Genomic DNA, 25,892 nt, shown 5'->3' on the forward strand with positions numbered 1-25,892 from the left:
AGTAGAGCAGCGGCGTGCGCGGCTTCAGCGTCCTGTGCGGTGGGCGTGGCTTACGCGGCCTGTGCCGTGGGCACGGCGGCCGCAGCGGGAGCAGCGTGTGACGTGTGGCTCAGGCCGCATGTGGAGCCCGGAACAGCCCCGAACAGGCAAATCAATCGATAGCCGACGAATCGACGATCGAAAACGTTGCCAACGTTTTTAATCGACTAAATCGATTAACTGTTGCAGCTCTAACCACTTATTTACTGATTTCTAAATGGATTGGTGGCGGAAGCTGCTCCGTGATGCCATTTAATCTAAAAAGCGTAGCGTATGCTGTGCCTTTTTTATAGATGGCAAATTTTCCTTCAGCGACCCATTATTGCTTAGACAGTGTTTGGCATGGCACTGGCTTGTGTTAAAGTGACACTAAACTCAGGAGTTAAATCTTAAAAATCTTAACTATTACACAAATAAGCAATTTTGTTATAGTAAAGTAGTCACTGCTCCAAGCTCGCTCTTGTGATGGACTACAATCTCATGTTTAGTTTACTAATTTGTATTGAGATTGTAGTCCATCAATAGGAGTGAGCTTGGAGCGCTGGCTAGTTTACTTTTTGTTCCCCATGATCCCTGTGTGTGTTGTGGCCACCCTCCAGAGGGAAGGACAGTATCGGCATCAATTCGGAGATGAGTTGAGGATCTACAGCCGAGTGATACACAAATAAGAATAATTTTTGTTAATAGTTAAGGTTCATGAATGTATTTTTAAGATTTAACTCTTCAGTTTAATGTCACTTTTAATGCAAAGAAAACACACTGCATCAAATGCATATTAGCCGATCACTGGATTTATGTGTTGGGATTTCAAACAGCATGATTAAGGTCTTAAGTCTAGAAGATACTAAAATTAGATTTTAATGTTATTGATAGTGACTTCAAAAAATGTCCTTTTTGTTTTTATAGCTCATTTTCTGCAGAGACAAACCAGCCTCCTGGAGCCTTCTCACAGATCCCAGGACAAATGCCAAACATGGATCAGTTTCAGGCTCTACAGTCGCACATGATTGGAATGCCTCAGGAATCTCTGCTTAATCAGGTGTCCTAAAATTTTCTTAACATCATTGCACCTTGCATCAAAAGTATATTTTTAAATGTCATCTCCTCTTTCCTTTTTGTTAATTAGTTTACTTTCCTTATTTTCAGCCTCCAATCCCTGCAAATGGGCAGATGCTTGGTTTTGGTATGTTTTCCTCCCAGACTTTCCACACTATGGTTCCACCTATGTCACAAGAGTCTCCTCAGCCTTTTATCCAGCCTACTTTCCCAGTTCAGCAAAATGATACACAGCTGGAAAATGATCAGCAGGTGAGCTAATCTACAATATTTCATTCTAATATTGAGTACAGAGAGCATATAATTGTAAAATATTCTAAAAAGTCCAACTAAAGTCTGTAAACACTTGCCTCCGAGGATGCTACATGTGAGCGCTCCTTTGCCAGCGCAGTTATCTTGCCCCTAGTTTATTCTGAGTGCCAAGTCTTGATTGTTTGGAGCAGGACGGCATAGCTCGCGGGCATGAGCACAGAAGTTAATTTATCCCGGCACAGTGGTGTGCTGAGAATGTTATACTGAGCTATGCATAGGCAGCAAGCAGGCATGTGGTTTACATTCATTTTTTATTACAGAAGAGGCCTGCAATGCCATTTCATGGTTTGTTTGTTTTTGTTTTTTCCTTCATGTTTAACCAGAGAAGAACAATTATGTTTCCAATCTGGCCATATATTATAGTTTTGTGAATCTTGCGTACTAGGCTGTGTGTTTTTGCCAAGTCCAGTGTGTCTGTTCAGTTAATTGCAATCAAATCTAAAAACCTGCTTACATATCAGTAAGGGGGCATTGATTTAAATATCCACTTTAGCTGCAATATTAGGTTCAGTGGAGGTTATGGTTGCATAAAGAGTGGCTCATGAACTTTATTTACGTTATTTGCATATTTCAACTTTTTTTTTTTCCTTCTCTTTATACTTATGCCTTTTAGTATTGTGCAATGAGTACATCACATCACAGAGTTAATTTATAATATTACTATCATAATGGTTGACATATTTTGAATGTGTATGTAAGATGCCTGGGACCCCACCAGGGTAGTTGTAACAAAGTAGCCCAGCCTTATTGAGGTTGCTCTTTGGTTTTCATAGGACGTACCAATGGAAATAGAACAACCTCCTGTTCTGGAATCAAAGCGCCCCTCAGAACGTCAGAGGTCTGTGTCCAGGTATGCATTTGTGGCTTTGTTTGAAGCTCTATTTACAGCTTTTTTTGTTTCAGTTCTTAATTGCCTAACAATGTGGACCCTTTTCCTAGATCACCAAAAAGGCGGAGGTCCCGTTCCGGTTCACGTTCTCGCCGATCCAGGCACAGGCGCTCTCGTTCTAGATCACGAGATAGGCGGCGTCATTCTCCAAAATCTCGCTCTCAGGAGAAGCGTGATCGAGAGAAGGAAAGGGAGCGCAGAATGAAAGGTCTTCCTCCAATCAAAGTTGATGTCGTTAGTGGTAAGCTTCCAGATTTTTAGAATTTTAAATATGATGCTGAAAATGACCTTTTATCAAGTGGTACATTTCAATAAAGCACTTTAAATGACTTTAAATATATATATTCTCCTCCTCAGTGGAGGTGCTATGTTGAGGTGCCATGTTGAACTTCCAGTGACCAGTATGAGAGAGTGAGAGCGATAACACCAAATTTTACACACCTGCTCTCCATTCACACCTGAGACCTTGTAACACTAACAAATCACATGACACCGGGGAGGAGAAGTGGCTAATTGGGCCCAATTTGGACATTTTCACTTAGGGGTGTACTCACTTTTGTTGCCAGCGGTTTAGACATTAATGGCTGTGTGAGTTATTTTGAGGGGACAGCAAATGTACACTGATATACAAGCTGTACACTCACTACTTTACATTGTAGCAAAGTGTCATTTTCTTCTGTGTCACATGAAATGATATAATAAAATATTTACAAAAATGTGAGGGGTGTATGGGATGGAGTGGTCATGTGTGGTGGGGAAGAAGGTGTGCACAAGGTTTAATATGATAAATGGATTTTACAGGACAAGATAGGGTTTACCTAAAGTAACATTAACCCTGTCCCCACCTCAGCCCTCTATTTACCTTCCTTGCACTTTTGCAGCGAGGTCGGGTGTTTACATCCTCGGCCATGAAATTCTCTTTAGCACTGGCCTGGCATTAAGTCTTCAGTATACTGCCCCAAGTCAATGGGGACTTATAGCACAGACATGGGCAGCACTAAAGGAAATATATCCAAGCATGTAAACAATGGACTGCTGGTCTCGAAGTAGGCAGGCCCATCACAGTAAAATGTGCAGAACTGGCTGGTGCCTGGTTAACTCGTCTAAACAGAGTGTGCCTGCTAAAAAAGCTTGTTTGAATACTGATGTAAAAGCCCTTTACAAAGTCTTGTGAGAACTGCTGGTAAATAGTTTGAGCGTGAGCAACCTCCCAAAAACTATTTTAATCTACCTTCTTGCTTTTAACAGTTTGCAGTACTACTCTTTGGGTTGGACAGCTGGACAAAAGAACAACCCAGCAAGATGTTGGAAGCCTTTTAGAAGAATTTGGACCCATTGAATCAATCAACGTAAGTAAATTTTTACAAAACTTCAAAGTTTTTAACTTGTCCATGATTTTTCTTTATCATATTGACGATTGCAGAAACTTGCATAAGAATAGTTAATATGAACAGTTATTAAAAAGAAACAAACAAAAGTGTGACTAATTCATGAACATTTAACACCATCATCCTCTTATTGTGAGTGGTGCCACAATTTCCATGATTCCTTTATTGAATTACCCCTTCCACTAAAGCAGTGGTACTTTGAGTACATTACAAACATGTTGTTATTGTTCTAGTTTGCTATGTAAAGGTACCACCCCCAAAGTGGCTTATGAGAATTGCAAGCATTATTAAGCTACATAAGCCTTTGCTTCCTCCTGCCACCCCACTGCTTTGGCTGAGCCCTTGATAAATAGTGTTTCCATGTATGGAGGAGCATGTCACCTCCTTCCAGGATGCAGTACTTGGGCTTTAGTGGGCAATTGATATGGTCAAACACTGTCATGCATGGAGGGGAAAGAAGAAGTTAAATGTGTGTAAGCTCTGACACAAAGACAAAAGAGAACCGCTCATCTACTGTGTTGGCATTGGCCCTTTATTGTGAAGATAAAACTGCAGTTGATGGTAGTAATGAGGATTTTGTGACTGCTTTGGGAAATGCATAGGAGATCAACACCATGGGGAAATTGATCAAAACTGGAGCAGACATAATCTTGAGCAGTTGCCCATGACAACCAATCAGATTTTCTCTTAAATTTGTTTAGATATGAAAATGAAGGAGAAGCTGATTGTTTGCCATGCACAGCTGCTCCAGATTTTTTTCTGCTCCAGTTTTGATAAATTCCCCTCTGTAAATGAACAGATGCTCTGTACAAGTCGGCCCACCATCCGGCTTTCTCTCCAGAGTGATGTTTTTGGGGGGGCTTTTTTCGGTTGTAGTAGTAGTGCAAACAACATCCCTGTGCCTAGGACCAATATGCAAAGTTATGGATTTTCCATAGTGATGTGTTTTTTTTTTTTTTTTTGTGTGTGGCTTCTTTCTAGATGATACCGCCAAGAGGCTGTGCATACATTGTAATGGTTCACAGAATGGATGCATATCGTGCTTTACAAAAACTGAGCAGAGGAAACTACAAGGTCAACACAAAGGCAATAAAGGTGAATCAAATTTACTTTTTATACAACGATGCAGAATTGGCTTAATGTCCACAACTAAGCATTTCCCAAAAGTGTATTGCATAGTCTATAGCTTTTTGGTACAGTATATAACTTTTTCTATGATTTTTTTAATTGTGTGTGCACTCAACTGGGAAGTAGAAATCGGTGTTACTTACATACCATGGAGTAAAATCAAACCTGAGGAACTGGAGGCATTGTGTGAAGGAGGGATGCTGGATAATGATACACTGTGCCCAGGTAAGCATTGCTTTCTGATCAGTGATTTTGAAAAAAATGCTATCATGTTACTTACAAATAGTTTTAATGTTGGTCTTTTTTTTCTTCACCCTTCAGATTGGAAAAATATCTTTAAAAAGCCAGAGGTTGCAGATGCATCTCAAAATGGGTCTACAGCTGAAAGTGCTCAAAATGAAAACAATTCACCTGCATTGCAGCATACGCCTGTACCTCTGCTCTCTCTCCAGGTTCGTCCCTCAATGCCTGGAGTGGTGAGTATTTATCAAATTTTGGGTTTCTGTGTCACTGGGGATGTTTCCTTTTATGTTCTTTGATGTTTTACTGGAAGTGTATTGATTTGCGCACAATATCACTAGAGCATTGCTTTACCAAGTTCATAAAATGCATCCCACTATAGGATATCTGACTGCCCCCCAACCCCCTTCCCTTCATTTACATTTCCAATGCTTCAATTCTCACTATGAAAAAAGTGTTTCGCTCTGATTATATTTGACCAGTGATGGTTTTAAGTTTGTCCTTTTCTATCCTTTCAGCCTGTTCCAGGTACTCAGCCCATGCCATCCATCCCACCTCTTTCGGTAGTTCCGGGACTTCAGGCTCTTCAGCCGGGTGCAGTTTTGCCTGCTCTAGGTTTACCTCTGCCACAGGGATTACCTCCACCACAAGGGGTTCCACCCCCTCAAGGACTGCCTATTCCACCAGCACTGCCACCATTACAAGCAATGCCTATGCCACAGGGAATGCCTTTCCCAGGTCCTATCAATATACCTCCTCCTGGGTATGCTCATGGTGTTCCTCCACCCCCATTTATGAGGCCAGGGTTTAATCCAATGCAACTGCCCCCAGGTAAGTGTAAATGCAAAAAACTGATGTATTGTAATATAGGTGCAGCTATTAAATATATCTATTTATAACTAGCTTACTGGTTTATTTATATGTTCACAGCAGCATACATTATTTTAATGTGCTACTCTTATGGAAAGCAGTGAACTGTAGTCTGTTATACAAGGGAAAACACAGAGGAAGTAGTGATGTGAGGGTTTAGTGTCCTCTATACAAAAAAGGGCTGCCAAACCATGTCTATACAGTTCAAACAGTCTTGTACACATTTTATGTTGAACAGTACAATTGAAACCATCACTTATACTTCGCTAGACCTTTATATCTAAAGCCAACATTTCTTTCATTTCGTATACAGTAGTTAAAAAAACGCTGTCAGTTTTTTTCTTATTATGGAGAATTTTCAATACTTCCCGACCTGTAGACTCCAAATTGAGAAAGGATCTTTCCAGTTTGAGGGAGAGCCCCTCCTAAACTAGTTTTCAATGGAAATGCTTGACACCATTGGAAGATTTCTCCTTTATGTCCTGGTGGAAACACAACATTTTGGATGTACCTTCTTTTATTCTCAGTGATTATGAAAACAAAAGTGAATTTTCCTGACGGGGATAAAGTTGGCAATACAAAACCTGGCGTGTTCCAACCCCTTATCCCTGTCTTTTTAAATCTGGAAACTATTTAATTATATGTTCCATTGTAGTATAGTACAAAGATGACGAGTATAAACTTGGCACTTCATATATTTAGGCGATTTTAGATTACAATGCAATGCTGACTCATTTAGGAATGTTATAGGTATAGAAGAAGAGTTTGGACGATCCTAATCAGCTACTTGATGTCCAAAGGTCTCTGAAATACTCCATAGATTTCTGTGAAGATTAAGTGGCATGGTCAAGCTTTAGAGAGGCACATGGGTCAGTTAACATATACAGTATAGTGGTCGTCCACCATTCCACTAAAAATCTCCCATTTTTATGCCTTCCATACAAAGAAAGCTGCCTAAATCTCACAGATTAAATGATTATTCTATCTAATGGGTAAAGTGCATGAATACAGTCCTAACCGTTCATTGAATATTGGTGTGCAATGACAAATGCTTTATATTCCCACTGTGTTCACATTCATGTACCGTGTTTCCCCGAAAATAAGACACTGTCTTATTTTATTTTTGGCTCAAAAAAACACACTAGGTCTTATTTTCGGGGTAGGTCTTATTTTTATTTATTTTTTTTAATGTACAACAATCCAAAGTTAACGCAAATCCAAATTAAATAATCCAAAATGGCAAAGTTAAGAATAGGGTGATCAGGGCAATCAGGGGTGCCGTACCTTACCAAGAGCAATTTGGTAACCAATCACTGGCCAGAATGAACGAAACGCACTTTCACTATCGATTCCTCACAGGTGGAGCGCATTTGTTATCACTCCGCCTGTGACAGGAGCCGGCGCTATAGAGGAGGCATCGGCTCTGCTCCCCCCTCTGCCGCCTCGCTGGCTTCATTGTCATCGCTGATTCTCTCCTGCCTCTCCAGGGGCTCTTCAAGTTTCCCCTTATGCCACCACCGGCCCTGGGAATGGTCACAACTAGGTCTTATTTTCGGGGTAGGTCTTATATTTTAGCAATTCCCAATAATAGTACTAGGTCTTATTTTCGGGGTAGGTCTTATTTTTGGGGAAACAGGGTAGTAGTGCTTTATAAACTAGATTAAAATTGGTGTAGTTATAATATATGGAATATAGGGGGGGGAGGGAAATGTCCATGCAACATTTTAATGTCAAGAGCCTAATAAGGAAAAGCCATTGTATTAGACTGCATCCTGACATTTGGGACCACTTTTGTCTTTGTTGAGGAGGGCATGCAGGGGGAATTATCATCGGAGGGTATGATGTGTCTGCATCTGCACCTGTAAAATAGGTTTATTTCTTTATCTTAAGAAATGCAGAGCGGTGATCTGATATGATTCATGCAAGGTTGCTTTTCATCTCTGCCCCCAGTCACTGGGTGTTGCTGGGGGCTCCTCAGGATCACCCATCAAACATTACTATTTTGCATTGCTTAGTTGGCAGACATGGTGCTTGTATCAGTGCGTCTTTATAACTGTTAGGACTTTGGTATGCGTTTGATTAAAAGCAGCATGAGGAATCTGACATATACTGCTAATCACCAGTCAACCTAATATGTTTAGTTGCAGCTTTGTTTGCCCTATGTGATTTAGTTTAACTGACCTAATGTTCGTAAGGCTACAACAATGCTGAAGTGCAGGCACCTTGCAAGGTCCTGTAACTTGTCATTGTTTCCTGTGTCCCTCTCAAGCACCTTTTTATTTTAGGCCCACGTTCTGTATTGTGCCTCAATTTCTTCCCTAAGTCCAGATGCAACTCTGGCTCTGTCCTTCAACTGTATAAAGCCACAACTTGAGTGGCCAGTAAAAGCTCTCGCATTTTACTGACGATTGAAGTGTGTGAAGTGAGGCCTCAGGAGGAACTGGGAAACGATGTTGACTAGTCAGATGCCAAAGCTGCAAGTACAGCTTGGACATGGGATTCAATAAGCCCCACAGAGTTGATTTCAAGACTACCGCAGGTATGCAGATACGGAACGGTAACTTTAGCACTCGCGTTTCTTTAGAAATGTTATCTCAATAAGTTCGGCTTTAAATCTGATAACATTTTGTTAATATAAAATATTTAAAGCTGCAGAGTATAGAGACCTATCAAACTACTAAAGTTCAGTATAATATTGGGTTACACAGTACATGTATTTGGGTATATTAAAGCAGCTCAACCTGTAGTTCTAAAACCATTGCACATTTCAATGTAGATGAGCTGGGTGGATATATTTACCTTGTGACTCTTAACCTTGGGAGTTGTATAGGTGGTTTTGTATTTAGTGTTTAGTAGTATGATTCTAGTAAGTGCATAGGTCACATGCAGTTTGTTGTTTTTATTAAAGGCTAGAGTAGTAGGTAATGGAAGATCATTTGACCCATTCCAGTGACTGCTTAGCACCATTTACTGTTCTGGTAACTGACATTGAGAAATGTACTGCTGCTATTTATGAAAGCATTCCAAAGTTTAGGCATTGCTTGTCCATGTCCAGTCTTTGCTTTCTAAAATTAGAAGAATATTTTGGATTTTTTTTGTTTAATTATTGCGATCAATGTAATTCTATTGTTCCTGCATGTCTCCATAACTGAAAAAAGGGGATGGATAGATCTAATTCTCTAGTCCTATAAACAATCTCAGGCTAGGTTCACACCTAGACGATTTATCGCACGGATATTGGAAAAAACAGAGGTTTGCATTTAAGTCTATGGAACTGGTTCACACCTTTGCGATTTGTCACGTGGTAGAAATCGCCTGTCGCTCAAAAAGGTGCAGAAGCTATTTTCGGGAGGCTGCTGCCCCATAGACATCTCCTATGCATTGAAAACCGCACGACAAAAAGCAAAATCGCGCAAAATCAGCTCAGTCGCCTAGGTGTGAACTTAGCCTTATAGTTCTTACGGTGTTATTGTTTAAACGTTTAACATGTTTTCCATTTATTAACTTTGCTTCTACTACTCTTTAGGATTTCTTCCTCCTCCGGGTATGCCCCCTCCTATGGCTCATCCAGTGTCTCTTCCTCCTCCTATGTCTGGAATAAGCATCCCAACTTGTAAGTCAGTGCCTATGAAACTTCAGAGGCATATATCTACATACACTGAATTACTGAAGACGCATGTTCCTCTGTGTGCAGTTTGAGTCTCCTTGGATTGAAACAAAAGCATTTTACATGTTTGACACATTTTGACAATCTAATGTACATTTATTCTACTACTACATCATCCATCCTCCTGAAAGTGGAAGCACAAACACTGCTTCTTGTCTCACAGCAGCTGATAGTGTGAATGGATGCTCAGGCATTTGCTCAGCTGATCTCTGCTAAAGGAAGGAGTTCAGATTGACTGATTGCCCCATCAGCAAAGGTGACCAAATGTCCAACATAAACCTGGTGGTGGTAGTGATTTCTCCAGCCAAAGTATTTTTTGTCTTTTGGGATCTCATACCACCAGTAGGTAAAACAAGACCGATTTTGTGCCCATCTGCTAGAGAAAATTATGTGCATTGGATGTTCTTTTCAGTGTAAAACAAAAGATTGCAGAACTCGGGCTTCCTGTAGAATAAACTATTTGACCCATCTTGCCTATATGGAAAGACACTTGGCGAATATTGACTCCCATCTTAATGTAAAGTCTTATAGGGCTTTAGAATCTCAGGCGCACCACGATTAATGAAAACTGAAGAAGTGTTCTCTTCCTCCACTAGAAAGTATTTAAACCACATCTTCCAAGTCTTCAGCTCAAAAAGCACGGTTATGACAGGGTCTGTTTTAAAGTCCACTTGCTGAAAAGTATATACACTCTCCTTCACAGCACCCTCTACCCTTCTATGGCGCCGTACATAATACTCTCTATTGGGTGGTGGTTGAGCTTAGACTGATGTCCTCTCATGTGACTGTGCCCAAGCCTAGGGATTAAGCCTGAGCACGGCATCATGGGTGGAGGTCCGCTTACTCTCCCAGAGTCGCTGGGCAGTTTGAGCTGGGAGTAGCCGCACAGGAGTGCTGTACAAGTGAATATAAAGTGTTTGGCAGGTGGGCTTTAAGCAGACACTTTCATTCTGCCCTAAATGGTATATAGTTTAGGCCTCAGTTTGTAGCTAAAGGTTGGAGTTTTACCTGAGCACATAAAAGAATCTGGCAAATGTTTCTTGCTGATTCCTCTTGAAATGTAGTTGCTTGTTATGAGATTTAGTTGTATGTGATAGGTTCACTTTGCAGGTTAAAACACAATACCACCTTGTTTTACTCAGCTTTAGCCCTACATTAAACTGCCCTGTGCCCGCAGCATGATCAGAGAGCAGGGGTCTGGGTCTCCAGCTTGCTGCTGCCATGGGGCAGTTTGATAGGACTAAAGAAATGGCACAGACCTGCATTACATTTTAGGCAGCCTGACTGCTTTGGAGTATTAAACTATAAGGGTGCAATCAAACTTAAAGACCACGCACTGCTCTAAAAAAGCAGGTCAGATTTGAAGTTAGACGAAGTGCAGAAATGTAGGAGCCCAGTTGACATAGCCCAGCACATGCGCTGAAATGGGATTAGCCATAGAGAAAAACACTTCATATCTTTGCCTGGGTGCCTCCACTGGGGCAGTCTGCCTAAGGCCATCCTTAGCTTGGCTTCATGCGGTCATCCTTCTAGCTTTCTAGCACGAGTCACTAATGTAGAAGAAGCATTTAATGGTAGGCTTGTTCCAGATCAGTGATTCACTGATTGCTTAGGCAAAAATATGGATGCCAGCCACTAAAGTTGCACTTTTGCTAGGAGTAGCTGCTTCCTTTTTCTATCATGACATGGTCACCTGCAGCTCTTTGAGTCTTGCATCATTACTGCAGTCTCTTAGCTACAGGATGTGCTGGAACTCAAGCATTGGAGAAGAATGGCTGCAATGTCTGCTTAATAGAGAGCTATGGTCCAACCTTTTTTGGCCATTGTTCTTTGTGCTCACAGGGGGACATTAACTAATGTCCTCCTGTGACCCAAAACTCAGCATATAGCTGGCTATTGCCCCCCTATATGCTGACAGCGCAGAGCCACGCTGCAGCTGAGACGGATCCAGACGATATTGTCGGGGTCCACCCCCACTACCTGATTGACAGCTGGCTCTGCCTGTCTAGAGCCAGCTGTGCCCGACCCCTCTCCCATCTATCCCTCCAGTCGGTGTATTTCACACATCGCATAATTATCCTTTTAACAGGAGCCAGAAGCGTGTCACTGTTGACCCCTGAAAATGATAGCCTGGCTTTTCTTCAGATATGGTGACTTCAATAAGATAAGCCAGTGGTGTGAAACATGTATGTAGTCAGGACACCTGATCTGAATGCATGCATGTTTATTGCAGCTCTGTGTATTGAAGCCACAGACAGCATTTTGAGAAGGAGATGAGCAATGATGGCCACTTTTAGTATGGGTTTTCTTTCAGTAGGCTTTCTTTTGTCTAATTGGTGTACGAGTGTATAAATCACAACATTTTCTGACACATTTCCAGATTTGAGTACACAGGGTGGCAGTGTTTGTGGTTTTAGTGGGATCATGTGAATGACATTTTATTTCTTAGCTACTACAGGTGCTCCATGTAATGATCCAGATGTAGCTCAAGGAAATACGTTACCTTATGGCATTGGAGCTGAAAATATGGATTCTGATAATGGGAATGGATATGGAGTTGCTCCACAAGGAGGGCCAAATAATACTTCTGGTCCATTGAACCCACTTCACGGTAAGTCATTCTTTCAATGTTTCCTCAAAACTGCTACGGTGATGTAGTCAGAATAGTTGCTGAGAGTCATTGGTTTCAGTCAGGATCCTTGAATATGTGCGCGGTTATATACAGCTCATGAGGTGAGGACCAATCCAGAATCTGGTTTTGCAGCAAAGTTATTAGCAAGCTTGTTTTTAATGCCTGGGTAGTAGTTTGATCCCAGATGGTGTAACTTGTCATTGTTTTTAGGTGATCACAAGCTATATGTAATTTTGATTTATAGTTAGGTTTTACCTGGGTGTAAGCGTTATGTATTTACATGATAGTCTTGTACAGCATGATATGGGATTTTATACACTTAGATATTATTGCATTGAATTTCATTTTGTCATAGTTGTGATAGGTCTTAATTTATTCTTATGATCTAGCAAGGCATTTTTTTTTTTTTTTTTTTTTTTTTAAAGCATTCACAAAATAACTTGTTTCCTTTTATACAATTTATCAAAGGTGTAATATCCCAAAAATTAGTGTATCCTAGAGGTGTTTTTTTGTTTTTTCTTATTGATCAGCTTAGATCTGTATGGCGTACTAGCATAGCCAAGGTCTACCCCAGGGGTAGCTGAACTCCGGCACTCCAGCTGTGGTGGAACTACAAATCAAATGAGGCATTGCAAGATTCTCACAGCTTACATACATGACACCCGGAGAGAGATGTATCATGTTATTTGTAGTTTCACCGCAGCTGGAGGGCCAGAGTTTGGCTACCCTGGTCTACCATTTTAATAGTGTCTTCCACTAGGGAATATAGTGAAGTAGATTAACGTATTGCATATGAATCACTTAACACTGAGCCGCTAACATTTATACTTTATCCAGCTAAACGGTGCATTTCGTCATGTAATGTCAAGTGTAAAGTGCATATTGAGACAATTATTTTAGTTTAATGGTGTGGGGAAAGGGGGATACACTCTGATTTATTGCTCTTTATGTCCCGCTGGGGACATTCACCCTTCTATTTGTCCTGGTGACCATTTTCACTGAGGCAGATTTTTTGAGTATTCGTCTGAACAAAAACTTAAGGGGGGGAAATAGTCCAGTTGGGACGTCGTTTCTTATCACTCTTTAAGATGGAAACTCTGTTTATGTTGCGTCTCAGACAGGAAATGAATGGAAATCTCCCCAGTGGGACACAGGCAACAAAGCAAACCCTGGACAGGGTATTTAACCTATCCCTGCTCTGTCTTAAGCTATAAAATAATGTTTTTGGCTTTGCATACACATTAATGAATTGCACTTTCTGCAAATAGTGTAACTTTTGAAAGTGACAGTGCCACCCAAAAAAATAATGGACTGTCCTTGCAATTGAAGAGATATTACTTGCCTCTCTGGCCAACCTCCTTTTAGAATCTTCAGCATTCAGCACTTCCTGGAGTGTTGGATACCCGCATCTCCGACCTCTATCTCATGCTCTGGTTCCTGTAGTGACATAGAGTTGGAAAGATGGAACCACTGCGCACAGCAGGGCACACGAATGTTGAAAAGTCTGATGGAGGGTTGGTTCACACCATAAAGTCTGCGTTCGACCTCGAACGCACTGGTATGCTAGGCGGCCAGTTCCCTGCGTTCATGGGTGCGAGGAGGCATAGCAGTGCATTGAAGTCAATGGCAATGCAGCCACGCCCCTCACCCATATTGCGATCGACCTCACCCGAACGCGTGGCACATTAGTGCCTGTGTTTCGGGTGCTGTCGATCACACTGCAAGGGGATGGCTGCAGTGCCATTGACTTCAATGCATGGTCACGCCCCCTCCTGCCCCTGAATGCAGGGAGTTGGCCGGCTAGTGTTCCAGTGCATTCCAGAGGCCGAACGCTCTGGAACAAAGACATTGTGGTGTGAACTGGCCCGGAGACTGCAGTGTTTGAACAAAGTGAAGGTAGAAGTTGGGCCAGTGGAGATGCAGGTAAGATACCTATTTGCAGGGAGCAGCCATTATGAATTTTTAGGGTGATTGACAGGTCAAGATTTACGTATAAGCAGCAGTGGTCCAGCTCTGTTCCGATGTAGAGCCCTGATCTGATTTTAGTGACCTTGGTATTGGAGGTAATTTGTAACAAATTGGTCTAATCTGAAATTGTCATTCTCCTCTAGCTCACTCAGTCAGCTGATTGATTTTACTAGATCCATGTAGTTTCCTTCGTTATTTTTGTTATACAGAACATACACTTTGAAAACCTTGTGAAAGCTTGTGCTCTTGTCTGCAGTCATATACGCCAGCTACATTTTATATCTGTTGTCTCTGCAGTGTTTTATAGACCTGTTGGGACTTTCCTTTTGTGGGTCGGGTGGTGCAGTATTTTCTAAACTATAGTGCCAGATTGGCATTCCTCATAATGTGGTTTTTTTTTTCTACTAATTAAGATTTCTTGTATACTCTGTCATGCCTTGGTATAGTTTTCAAAGTACCAACACGTGCTACGCTTTTAAATATTTCTCTACTTCTTTTGTGTTCACCTTGTATACACACAACATGTAAGTAATTTCGTACATCTGTTGAATAATCATACATTGAGAACTACACTGAAACATTGTTAGGTGGTGCCAGACTTGTAGACTTGTACAATTCTAGAAAGGATCCAAGAGTGCTATTATCTAATTGTAAGTTTCACATCTCTGGTTCACTTCTGTTTCATCTTATGCTGAGCATACACAGGGGCAAGCAACCAGTTTTAACCCAGTTTTTTTTGTAAAAGTGATTTAAACTGATAAATGCAGCCCTACTATTAAGTTTTTATCGTAGCGGTTGGTGGAAGGTTGGTTTTGGTTTGTTTGATTTTGCCATAAAAAGTGCTGAAAATGGTTAAAATTGCCTAGGTGTATAGCCAGCGTTGCAGTTTACAGTTAATACTAATTGAAACAAGGGACGTGTCTTGTATGAGCCATAGCCAGTGAGTCTAAAAAACAGCTATAGTGCTACACCTAACAAATATTCAGCAAACTATGCACAATTTACAAACACTGTAGTTTACATAGAAGCTAAAATAATCGCAAGGATTTTTAAAGGCTACAGAAGCTTGAAATCATGCCGTGGAAAACATGTACAGCATCTATACATAGAAGGAAGAGGATGCATGGAGCAACTTTTGCAGATTTTCTGCTTCCTCAACAATGGCCCCTGCATTATATATACTTTCCAGGTTACTGTACTTTGCTCTTGTCATATCTAACCTAGGCGATCTCCATCTGAGTAAAGGTAAGCAGTTTTCCCTACCATATACATTGAAAGGCCTTTTCAGGTTTCAGCATTACAGCTTTCTTATATTCCTGTAAGATGGCAACATATACTTCCAATGATCTCATGAGTTTGCACAGATTCAATATATTACAATAATACACAGGTTCTGAACGGTTCTAGCTAAGTGCAGGCACATTGCAGGAGTGGTGCCTCAGTAACATGGCACAACATAGGTTTTTATGGCAATGACCAATGTAAATGGGAAAGTCTGTAGTCTGGCATTTCAAACTGTTCTCTTGAACCAGTAATGGTAAATTATTTTTACTTTGTATGTATTGCTAATACAGGACTGGTACTGCCTATATGTATTGCTAATACAGGACTGGTAATGCCTATATGTATTGCTAATACAGGACTGGTACTGCCTATATGTATTGCTAATACAGGACGGGTACTGCCTATATGTATTGCTAATACAGGACTGGTACTGCCTATATGTATTGCTAATACAGGACTGGTAATGCCTATATGTATTGCTAATACAGGACTGGTACTGCCTATATGTATTGCTAATACAGGACGGGTACTGCCTATATGCAGTGACCCACTTCATCAGTGTTGGCCCTTACCTGTGGGAGCAGCACCTTGCCTATATTAAATGACAGTATTATTATACAAGATTTATATAGTGCCAACAGTTTTTGCAGTGCTTTACAATATAAGGACGTTACAATACAAAAGACAAGATGGAAAGGAGAGCCCTGCCCATGATAGCCGACAATCTAAAACTGATATATAAATACAGTGGTACCTCGGTTCACAAACTTAATTCGTTCCACGATTCTGGTCGCAAACTGTGATCAGACCGTGATCTCAACTAGAGGAAGCCACAACCACGTGTCAGAGCAGGAAAGATGGCCGCGTCGTTTTCGTCACCCAATGCGGAGTTCGCGAACGGAAGCAAAATTTTGCTGAATTTCCTGTTCATGAACCAAATTGTTCGCAAAGCGTTTGTGAACCGAGGTACCGCTGTAGCAGTGGCCAAACACTGGTACATTTTAGTTGCTACCTTTTTTATATTTATGTATATTATATTTACAGATTAATTATAGAGACTTTAAAAGACTAATTGAAGGCAGATATGAGAGCAGGCAACCTGCACATGGAGAAAGCATCAGTGACTTTTAGCAATGCCAAATTTAAAAAAAATGTTGTGGCATAGTTTCTTTGCAGCATCAAGCAGCCTAGATTTTAGTGGGACATTCAGTTGCTCAGCAGGGGTATGATTGTTGTGCCTCTCAGGTTATCAGCTGAAAAACACTGTTTGCTTCAAACACCACTGATGATACTGACTAGGTTACCTAGACTAAAATATGATCCCATAATCATCTTCCACAATTTACCATTCTATTTATTTTATGTAGCAATGTAACTTTAGGATTCCACATTATCCTCTTTTGTTAGCATGTGTCTGATACATGCTTTTAGGTCTTATTTTATGTCGTCAGTTATTTTAAACCTCATCAGCCCACAAGCCTTCAGCTGGATGCCTGGCTCTTTTATTAACGTGGAATGGTAACATTTTTTATTTAACTATGGTCTTTTAGACAATTTACTTTGTCCAAAAAGGATGTGTTTTTGCTTTTTGTATTGCAATTATTCTTAAATAAAATTTGGTTCTAAATCTGTGCAGTGTGTAATGATTATCAATGTGAAGAGTAACCAGGTTTCCTAGAGCAAAATCTTATTCCTTTGCATTACAACTCACATGGAGGATTTGATACTTATTGGGAGAGACTCAATTCACACTAGATTTTAAATGACTCCCTACAGTGATGTGTATTACAGGTATGAAATCTTTAGTTTTGGAAATCTATAAGCTCAAAACCAAAAATGTAATATGTTGCACCCTACCAGTCCTTAGATGATGCTTTACTTTTTACTACTGGTATTCCTGCAAATAATGTGCTTCCTGCCCTAGTGTGGCTACACTTTACTGCATCTGTGGAGGCAGCCATGGTTGTCAGCAGGTTGGACTTCAAACTTGTCGTATTCTCCATCTCCACTTCATAGGGGGTGGAGAGAGTAGTCATTTACAGACGAAAGCATAAACAATGTTATCTATCAGGTTAATTCCCAGGACACTACAAGGATGCTGCATATCTGATAAGATCACCGGGTATTTCTGTACTTGCTGAAAATTGTTAGCCTGTAGTAATAAAACTAACATGCACACTACATTGAAGGACTGGGAAGCTGCAATATATTTAAATTTTTGTACTTTTGTTTCCATTTTCATCTATTTTTAAAATTGAACTCCAGGCACAAAAAATTTTTTTATTAACATTCCCCAATAGCCGCAAATCCACTGTGTCCCCCAAATGCCTTTTGTATATTCCATTGTAGAAATAGAGATGATCTCCTCTCTGGTCCTATACATGCAGAGCTTTGGGTGGGACCCAAGTGTTCTTTCACCAACAGGCTGCTTGCTTAAATATACAGAGGGGTGAGATAGACCAGTCAGCCTACGCTATTAGAGTGCAGCATTGACTGGTCTTTATTACAGAAAGCTCCTGCACAGAGGCAAAATACAGGTGTTTCATGCTGGATTACTGCACAGATCTGGAAAAAATACAATAAGGAAACCAATATTCAAGTAAGAATAAACATGGCTCTTGTATTTGGACAATATTGGCCTGGATTTCAACTTTAATAAGGTTCAGAATCGCTGAATAATGTGACAGAGCTTGTAAAGATAGTATTGGAAAAGTAAGGAGCAATTAAATGCTGCATCAATATTGGGGAGGCCCACATGCCCCTAGTGTGCCAGATAATGGATTTCATACCTGTATGTTAGGTGTAAATATTTGTTTAGGTAACATGTCTACATGGTGTGAACAAGTAGGTTAAAGCAAACCTGTTTTTGTTCATATGCTTACAGCCTTAACTAACATAAAACACATGTATTTCCTTGAGAAATGGGAGTTAAACAATCTCCTTTTTTTTACCTTTTTGTATAAAATACTCCGAGCTCCTGCATATGAACATTTTAAGGCAAGTCTGTGGACTGCAGTTAAAGACTGGCTGTTGCATGCCACAGCTAAGGTTATTAACTCTTGGTTATTAACTCTTGTCAGCTCACACTTCTGCAGTCTCTCACAGAAATGCTAGTTTGCATCCTCCAGCAGGGGATGGGAGCTTGGGATGTGACTAATACTCAAAATAGCAGGTTCTCTTTGGAGCTTGTTCACACCATGTCCGTTAAGCTGTGTTGAACTGCATTGATCAACGCAAGGACACATGGAAAACAATTGTCTTGTTCCCACCTTACAGGTACGTTGCATAAAAATGCAACTGCCGTGCATCTGAACATGCAGTTGTGTGTAGAGTTGAATGAAATGGACAGCATAAAACTGCTGCTGGTGTAAACATGCCCTTAAAGCCCATTTCCACCTTTTGCAGTGCTTTTTATTCTTCTTTTTTTTTTTTTTTTTTAAAGCATATGCCAGCAATGTACACAGAGTGTACATGAAACAGGCATATACATGTTTGTTGGGTTTTCCTCTTCATATCCACATGGAAATGGCTCCCGCTGTGCAAGAAATCTATATACATTATAACTGAGCGCCCCCCCCCATTTATTAGTATTCATAGTGGAAGCCCCCCTTCACAGTGTATTGCGTTCAAAGGTAGAGCTGGTGTTTAGTGATTGTGTTACACAGAATCACAGGGAGGGGGGTAGCTAATTACAGCCTGCTTTACAATCCGACCCTGGTGTCAGACTGAATTTCCTGTGGAGAAAATTTTGAATTTCTAGAATTCAGGCCTAATAAGTCCATAAAAATGTGTACACATATAAATCACTGCACCTCTACACTGCCACAATAAATGCCAATCACTTAAAAGGTGGAAATGGACTTTAAAGCCACACTCCAGTCAACCTTTCAGTTTAAGTGGTTTTATTGCTCTGACAATTTCCTTTGCTCTGACAAAGTCCTCTGTGGCTAAGGACAGATCTCTCCAGTGGGAAAACATACAACCATGATTTTTTTTTCTTTCTAACTATCACAATTCCTGTAGCAGAGGGAACTTGTTTGGCGTTGGTCATCCGGAATGGAAAGTGATTGGTATTTCTCCACAAGGGAGATCCAAGCAGCAGTAACATTGACACAAGTTCTAATCCTTCACCTACTCTGGGCCAAAAAAATATATATTTTGACTGGATTTGCATTATAGAATTTCAGCAGCAGGTGACATATACCTTATTTACGTCGAAGGACTACTCATTAATCCTTTTAGGAGTCTGCTGCCATGTTTTCTTGCCACTATATGTACATTGGTGTAGGTAGTTAAAGCAGAACTGTAATCTCCCATTCTTTTACCACCAAATCAAACAAATATTACCCAACTTTTACTACTAACGTGCACAGACCTTGTGTAAATGACGTGAAAGCTTGATATAAAAAATCATTTTAAATTTGGTAGAAATGTTTTAGCTAATTCCTGTCTCTTCCAACACGGGTTAAGTGGGTCTATTGGGCAGGTAACAGGTTTGTTTTGACAGTCTTATTTCTTTGTATATGCAATACATTCACCACAATAATCAGTTCAGGTGGGTAAGTACAGAATACACCTTGGTTGGTATTATTGTGAAGGCGAAAAGTCACTTTGGAAAGCACTCTGGCATTTCAAGCGGGAAAGCTGGGATTTGAATAAAATTTCGATTTTCTACATTTTTCTTATACACACAAGTTCTCCCTGCCTTCTTTTCAAATGTCTCTGACCTTTCAAATGTTGCCTCTGACATTAAACTGTAGGGCTGGAAACATCCCAGGGGTGTATCTACCATCGTCAACTTAGTTGAGCTTGTTGCTAGAACATATTTTTCCGGTTCCTAGATTTTGTTTAACTTCTGGAATGCTTTAGTAATTGGTTATTCACTGCAGTGCCCAAAATAATTATGCTTCATAAAAGGAGCAATTCACCTGAGGTCATATTGAAATAGAGCTTTCAAAAGTCTCTACTTGTCATCCTATCTACTCTTCGATATCCTTAACACACTTGTAGGAATAGGTCATAGCTCAATTAGAAGCTGGTATTTGATAGCACATTAAGCACTCTTCTATGTGCTCTATAGGGACAAGAAGTCATTAATGACTGGAAAGCTCTATTCCAAAAAAAAAGCTGCCAGATATTGTGACCAGTGCTATTTTCTCTAGACCGCAGACATGTTTAAAGTGGAACTAAACAAATTTTCCTCTGACAGTGATTTTCATAAAAACCTTCCAGCTTGACTCCATATATTACCTTTTATTTCTGCACTTGCCAGTTCTGCAGTTTTAGGCCCGCTTGCTGCTGATGGTTAACTTGATCTGTTGCCTATTGCCTTCACTATATAGCAGAGAGGCCAGAAATGGCTCGTGCAAATTAAGGTTGACCTATTGTGTGGTTTTCAAAATTTTGGATCACATGTAAGCGGCAAAGTAACAAATAAGCCGAGTCATCTCTTGCTGGTGTTATTAAAAACGCAGCTTGTATGTAGGTAGAAGTTGCCTTTTATTAGATGAGCTTATAGGTAGCATTGGGGTAGAAAACCTTTTAAAGTTTAGTATCCAAACAAATGTTTATTCCCATTGCAACTCACATGGAGGATTTGATGCTTATTGGGAGAGACTCAATTCACACTAGATTTTAAGTGACTCCCTACAGTGATGTGTATTACAAGTATGACCTCTTTAGTTTTGGAAATCCATTTCAAAACATAAATGTAAGATTGCATACATAAAGTACATGAACAGAAGGATAACGCCAGAGGCAATCCTACTTTCTATAATTATACAAAAACATAAGGGGATGTATGATCAGAGATGTATTTGGCTTGGGGAGATTATGACTATCTCTGATTATTTTAGTCTGTGACATATAAGTTTTTGTGTTTTCACTGTTGATCATAAAACTTGTAGTATAAGTTGCTCTATAAAACTTAGTGCAAGTTAGAACAATTTTAAAGTGACACGAAACTCAGGAGGTAAATCTTAAAAATGCATTCAAGTACCTTTTAATCATGCTGTTTTTAAATCGCAACGAACAAACACATCCACTCATCAGTGATTTATGCATTTGAATCAGTGTGTTTTCTTTGCATTAAAGTGACACTAAACTCAGGAGTAAATTCTTAAAATACATTCAAGAACCTTAACCGTGAACAAAAATGTATCTTTATTTGTGTATCACTCAGCTGTAGATCCTCAATCATCTCTGAATTGGTGCTGACACTGTCCTTCCTTCTGGAGGGGGGCTACTTTTTGTTCTCCATGATCCCTGTGTGTGTTGTAAAGTAGTCGCCACTCTAAGCTCACTCCCCCCTTGATGGACTACAATCTCAATACTAATTCGTAAACTAAACATGAGATTGTAAACCATCACAGGAGTAAGTTTGGAGTGGTGGCTACTTTACAACACACGCAGGGACCATGGGGAGCAAAAGTAGCCCCCCTCCAGAAGGAAGGATGGTGTCATTACCAATTTAGAGATAATTTGAGATAAATCTTTGTTAGAGTACTTGAATGTATTTTTAATATTTAACTCCTTCATTTACTTGCGCTTTAAAGTGTGTGTGCAACTACAATCCATTATTTTAAATTCTTGTGATTTGCTAGCGTCTTAAGATGACCCATGTCTTTTTTGCTATCCTTTTATAGCCGTATCTGTGCATAGTGGCTGGTGTCTGCTGTCATTGCTCTGTTGGTGTCCCAGCGCTCGTAATTCCTAGATAACAGCTGTGAAAACCTTAGAAATCAATGTTTCCCACTCAATGTCAGCATCTTGCCAGTGTGATGGAATTCTTTTCAGGGAAGGAAGGATGATGTAATTGTATCCAAACAGAATGAATTCAGACAGACTAAGTCAGACTATAGAGGGTAAAGATGAGCTGTATAGTGTTTTCACAGCTGCTATTTAGGGATTGATAAAGAGCTGGGAAGAGAGCAATAAGGAGTATATCACTTATGTGCAATGGTACTGTTACATGGTATAGCAAGAGAAATGACATGGGCCACTTTAAGGTCAACCTGTCGGGTATTGTAAAACTGGCTGCTCTGCCTGCACAGCTGAACTCTGCTTCACTCAAAGGGGGAAGCTTATGGAAAGCTGCTGCATGCTGCGGTTCCTTTTGGCAGCTCCTATGTCACTCCTGTACCCTATAGTGATGTAGAGGTTGGTGGATGGAGCTGCAGGGGATGATGGCGTCCTGCACTCCCAAAGCTGCTAAATATAGAAGTTTTTTCAGTAAGCTTCACTCTTTGGAGCTGCAGTGTTTAGTGGCATGGACAGTGGGACCAGTAAGTATAAACTGCTTGTAATCCGCAACCCATTTTTCTGGATGGGTAGCTTGACTGTTCCTTGCTACCTTATTCTTGGCCAGTGAGGACATTCTTCACAGCACTGGGATGTTTTTGGTAGGAAAGCTCTTAGGCCAAGAAACTGGCTAACTTGCATACTGGAGCAGAGCTAAGATTCTGAAGAGGAAACCTGTTTTACTCGATGCTGGCAGTGCAGGTGCGCGTTTTACTTCATTGCTTTGGATTTCGACACCAGCTTCTCCAGTAAGCCTTGGCCATTATATATTCAGTGATCGTTCTGAACCCTTAACTATAAAGTCTCTTTAGTGGTAATTAAAATATATATCTATAAATAAAAATATAAAAGCCATGAAATAAATATAAAAGTGAAACATAATGTTATATTCTCATTAGCTTCCAGTGTAGAGAGAAGCACTTGTATTATTGTAGTCTTTTTTTCTTTCCCTTTTTGTCAGCAGTTGTAGAACTTATAAGCCATTAGTCTTCCACGTGTAAAATACTAAATCAGCTTGCACATTCACTAGGAACCCATGACATCCCATGGTTTACATTGTGATTTTGCTCGGCATGAATAGCTATCCAGTTCTCTGGTCCTTGTGTGTGAAAGGGCTGTCTGCTGCCTATATCATACAGCTGCAGTCTGGGGTTTTGTGGGGGGGGGGGGTGTTAGCTAAAGGAAAAAATGTACAGATATAGATTATGAACAATTGATGTTTACATCGCATTTTAAGTTTTAGTTCCACTTTAAAATGTTTTTGTATTGCTGGTCATTAACTGGGATGGGAGGCAAACACAAATACAAGGGGAACCCAATTGGGGATTAACCCCCTCATACATATGGCTGATTTCTATACCTGAACTTTTTATAAATGTTACTATCGTCATTTAACTTCAAATGGATACAGTCTGCTGAATGGAGCTGGAGAGCAAATAAAACACAAGCAGAAGACCAGGTGGAGGAGCGAAGTGGTCATTAGGAATGGGTAATTGCCGGTCTACACATTTCACATGCAAACACTCCTTTTATTGCATCTGAGTATTTTTATTTTAAAAGTATATTCTAATTTATTTGGTCTCAGCCGAATAGTTTATTAGTTTGCCACATATGCTATTCATTCAAGAAGGTAAACATTTTAGCTTTTGTGTTTCCTACTGAACTTTATATATTTTAGGTCACCCACTGACAAATTGTTTAAAATGACCAAACATGTCATGCCACCCAGAGATTTCTGAAAGTTGTCAGTCAATTGAAACCGGGCTTATGGCGATAAACCAACGACAATTTATCATTGTTCATGAATATATAGTGTGTTGACTTTCTCTGTCAGTAGGTTTATGAAGACACTTTTTTTTATACTTCTGGTGAATACATCATGACTCCGGGGAAAACCAACTAGCATTCTCCAGTCTCCAAACTAAACCTTTATTATAAAACCTTGTAGTTGGTATAGAAAATGCAGTTTTTATTTTTACAAAAAACTATTGAAGTAAGAAGGTAACCATTTATGAACCTTACTCACGTACCACTTGAAGAACTCTGGGTAGACTATCCTTGCACTGGAAGGGTTACGTGCTTTATATATTTTTTCTAGGCACAAAAATAACAGATATACTCATCTGAACTATGATCTCAGCCTGACTGCTAGACCAGTCCCTGCAACCTCTTCCCCCTCCGCTCTGCTAGTCTAAGGTCCTGAGAGTCATCAGGTCCTATACAGTTTATAGGATGTGAGGAGGATGAGGGACATTCCATCGCTGGAGAGGAGGAAGAGATGGGCTGCAGGGACCAGTCTGGCAGCCAGCTGGCTTCAAGGTTCAGGTGAGTATCTTTATTTTAGTCCCTAGATGAAAATGAGCACTTAACCTTTGCAGTGTGGGGATAGCCCATGGCAAGGGTTAAGAATATTTCTGCCTGGAGTTCTTTAAGCCTTGTAGTTTGCTAAAAACAGTTTAAATAGAAAATCAGCAATTGTACCATAATAATTTGAAGTGGAATTCCAGGCAAATGTATAGGACTTTGTTGTCTAATTTTGGGCTGTTTAAAAGTACACTTGTCATTAGAGAGCTGTATAATCTGCCATTTGCTGACTTCTTTCAAGGAATGATAGTTGCCTGGGTGTGTGTGTCCTCCGTACATTGGAAACTGCTCCTAGCTCTGTATAGTTATTCTTGGTGACTAAAATTATAATTCCAACTGAAACATCCGCAAAGCAGCCTAAGCCTGACTTTTTCATGTACATTTAGGGCCCATTCACATTGGATCCGTTGTGTATCCGTTGTGTAACAATCTGTTGCATTGAGGTACGCTTTTCAGCAGATACTAATGGAAAGGCACAGAAAAGTGGATGGGGGCTAGTTCACACCGTGCCATTCCATTGTGCTGAAAAAAAGTAGAACATGCACTACTTTTTTTTTACCAACATAACGCAATGGGTCTGGTGAGAACTTGCCCCATTCACACCCATTCATTTTCTGGGGCCCTTCCGTTAGCGTCTGTTTGAAAAACTGATCAGAATGTACAATTGCAAGCCAAGGGACCCTCCATTGACTTGTGATTCTTTTTTTTCCCCCCTGATTTTGGTGTGAATGCACTCTAAATATGTTGCTAAAATACAAACCTCTGGCAAAGGGCGAGCCAACATTTTGAACCAAGCAGGACTCTATTGTGCAGTATTATCAGTCTAAGACTTTAAATGTGTTTTTAGAAAAGGAGAGAACATGGATGACCACCATCCAGTATAGAGGCTTAGAGAAGAGGTGATGAGTGAGTACCGTTCTCAAAGAAGGAAAGGTGGAGGACGCTTGCAGCTGTAAGATTGATGTGTGTGGGTTATATAATTTGAGATTTGTCTTGAGTTCCACTTTAAAATTATTATTCATTACTAGTACATTGTCTGCTATAGTTGGCTGTGCACAGATGTTTACTTCTTGGTTTCAAGTAGCCCTTGCTGCCTCTGTAGTGTATACACAGACAATACTGTATCCCACCAGTTGCAGGGCAGCATACATTTAAAAAATAAAGTTGGATTATGCAAAGTGATTGAACCGGGTGAAAGCCTGCTTTTAAACTGGCCCTCTCAGTAACTTTACAATTTTACCTATGACCATCAGGTGC

At 40.3% G+C, this 25,892-nt stretch overlaps 2 protein-coding genes across 2 annotated transcripts in view; both read left to right on the plus strand.

Moving 5' to 3' along the window:
* SCAF4 (SR-related CTD associated factor 4) overlaps positions 1-4,824 on the plus strand; it is a 35,225-nt gene extending 30,401 nt beyond the window's left edge. The window contains exons 9-14 of the mRNA XM_018561477.1: positions 946-1,078; positions 1,186-1,347; positions 2,181-2,257; positions 2,347-2,537; positions 3,545-3,645; positions 4,666-4,824. Of these exons, the coding sequence (XP_018416979.1) occupies positions 946-1,078; positions 1,186-1,347; positions 2,181-2,257; positions 2,347-2,537; positions 3,545-3,645; positions 4,666-4,824 (823 nt within the window). The remainder of the gene's footprint in view (positions 1-945; positions 1,079-1,185; positions 1,348-2,180; positions 2,258-2,346; positions 2,538-3,544; positions 3,646-4,665) is intronic.
* Positions 4,825-5,280: 456 nt separating this feature from the next.
* The window catches only part of LOC108791107 (basic salivary proline-rich protein 2-like), a 49,172-nt gene continuing 28,560 nt past the window's right edge, over positions 5,281-25,892 (plus strand). The window contains exons 1-4 of the mRNA XM_018561492.1: positions 5,281-5,288; positions 5,571-5,883; positions 9,449-9,535; positions 12,039-12,200. Coding sequence (XP_018416994.1) covers positions 5,592-5,883; positions 9,449-9,535; positions 12,039-12,200 — 541 coding nt within the window. The 5' untranslated portion in view covers positions 5,281-5,288; positions 5,571-5,591. The remainder of the gene's footprint in view (positions 5,289-5,570; positions 5,884-9,448; positions 9,536-12,038; positions 12,201-25,892) is intronic.

The sequence above is a fragment of the Nanorana parkeri genome, unplaced genomic scaffold, assembly GCF_000935625.1.
Source record: "Nanorana parkeri isolate BGI_ZX_2015 unplaced genomic scaffold, ASM93562v1 scaffold527, whole genome shotgun sequence".
Taxonomy (NCBI): Eukaryota; Metazoa; Chordata; class Amphibia; order Anura; family Dicroglossidae; genus Nanorana; species Nanorana parkeri.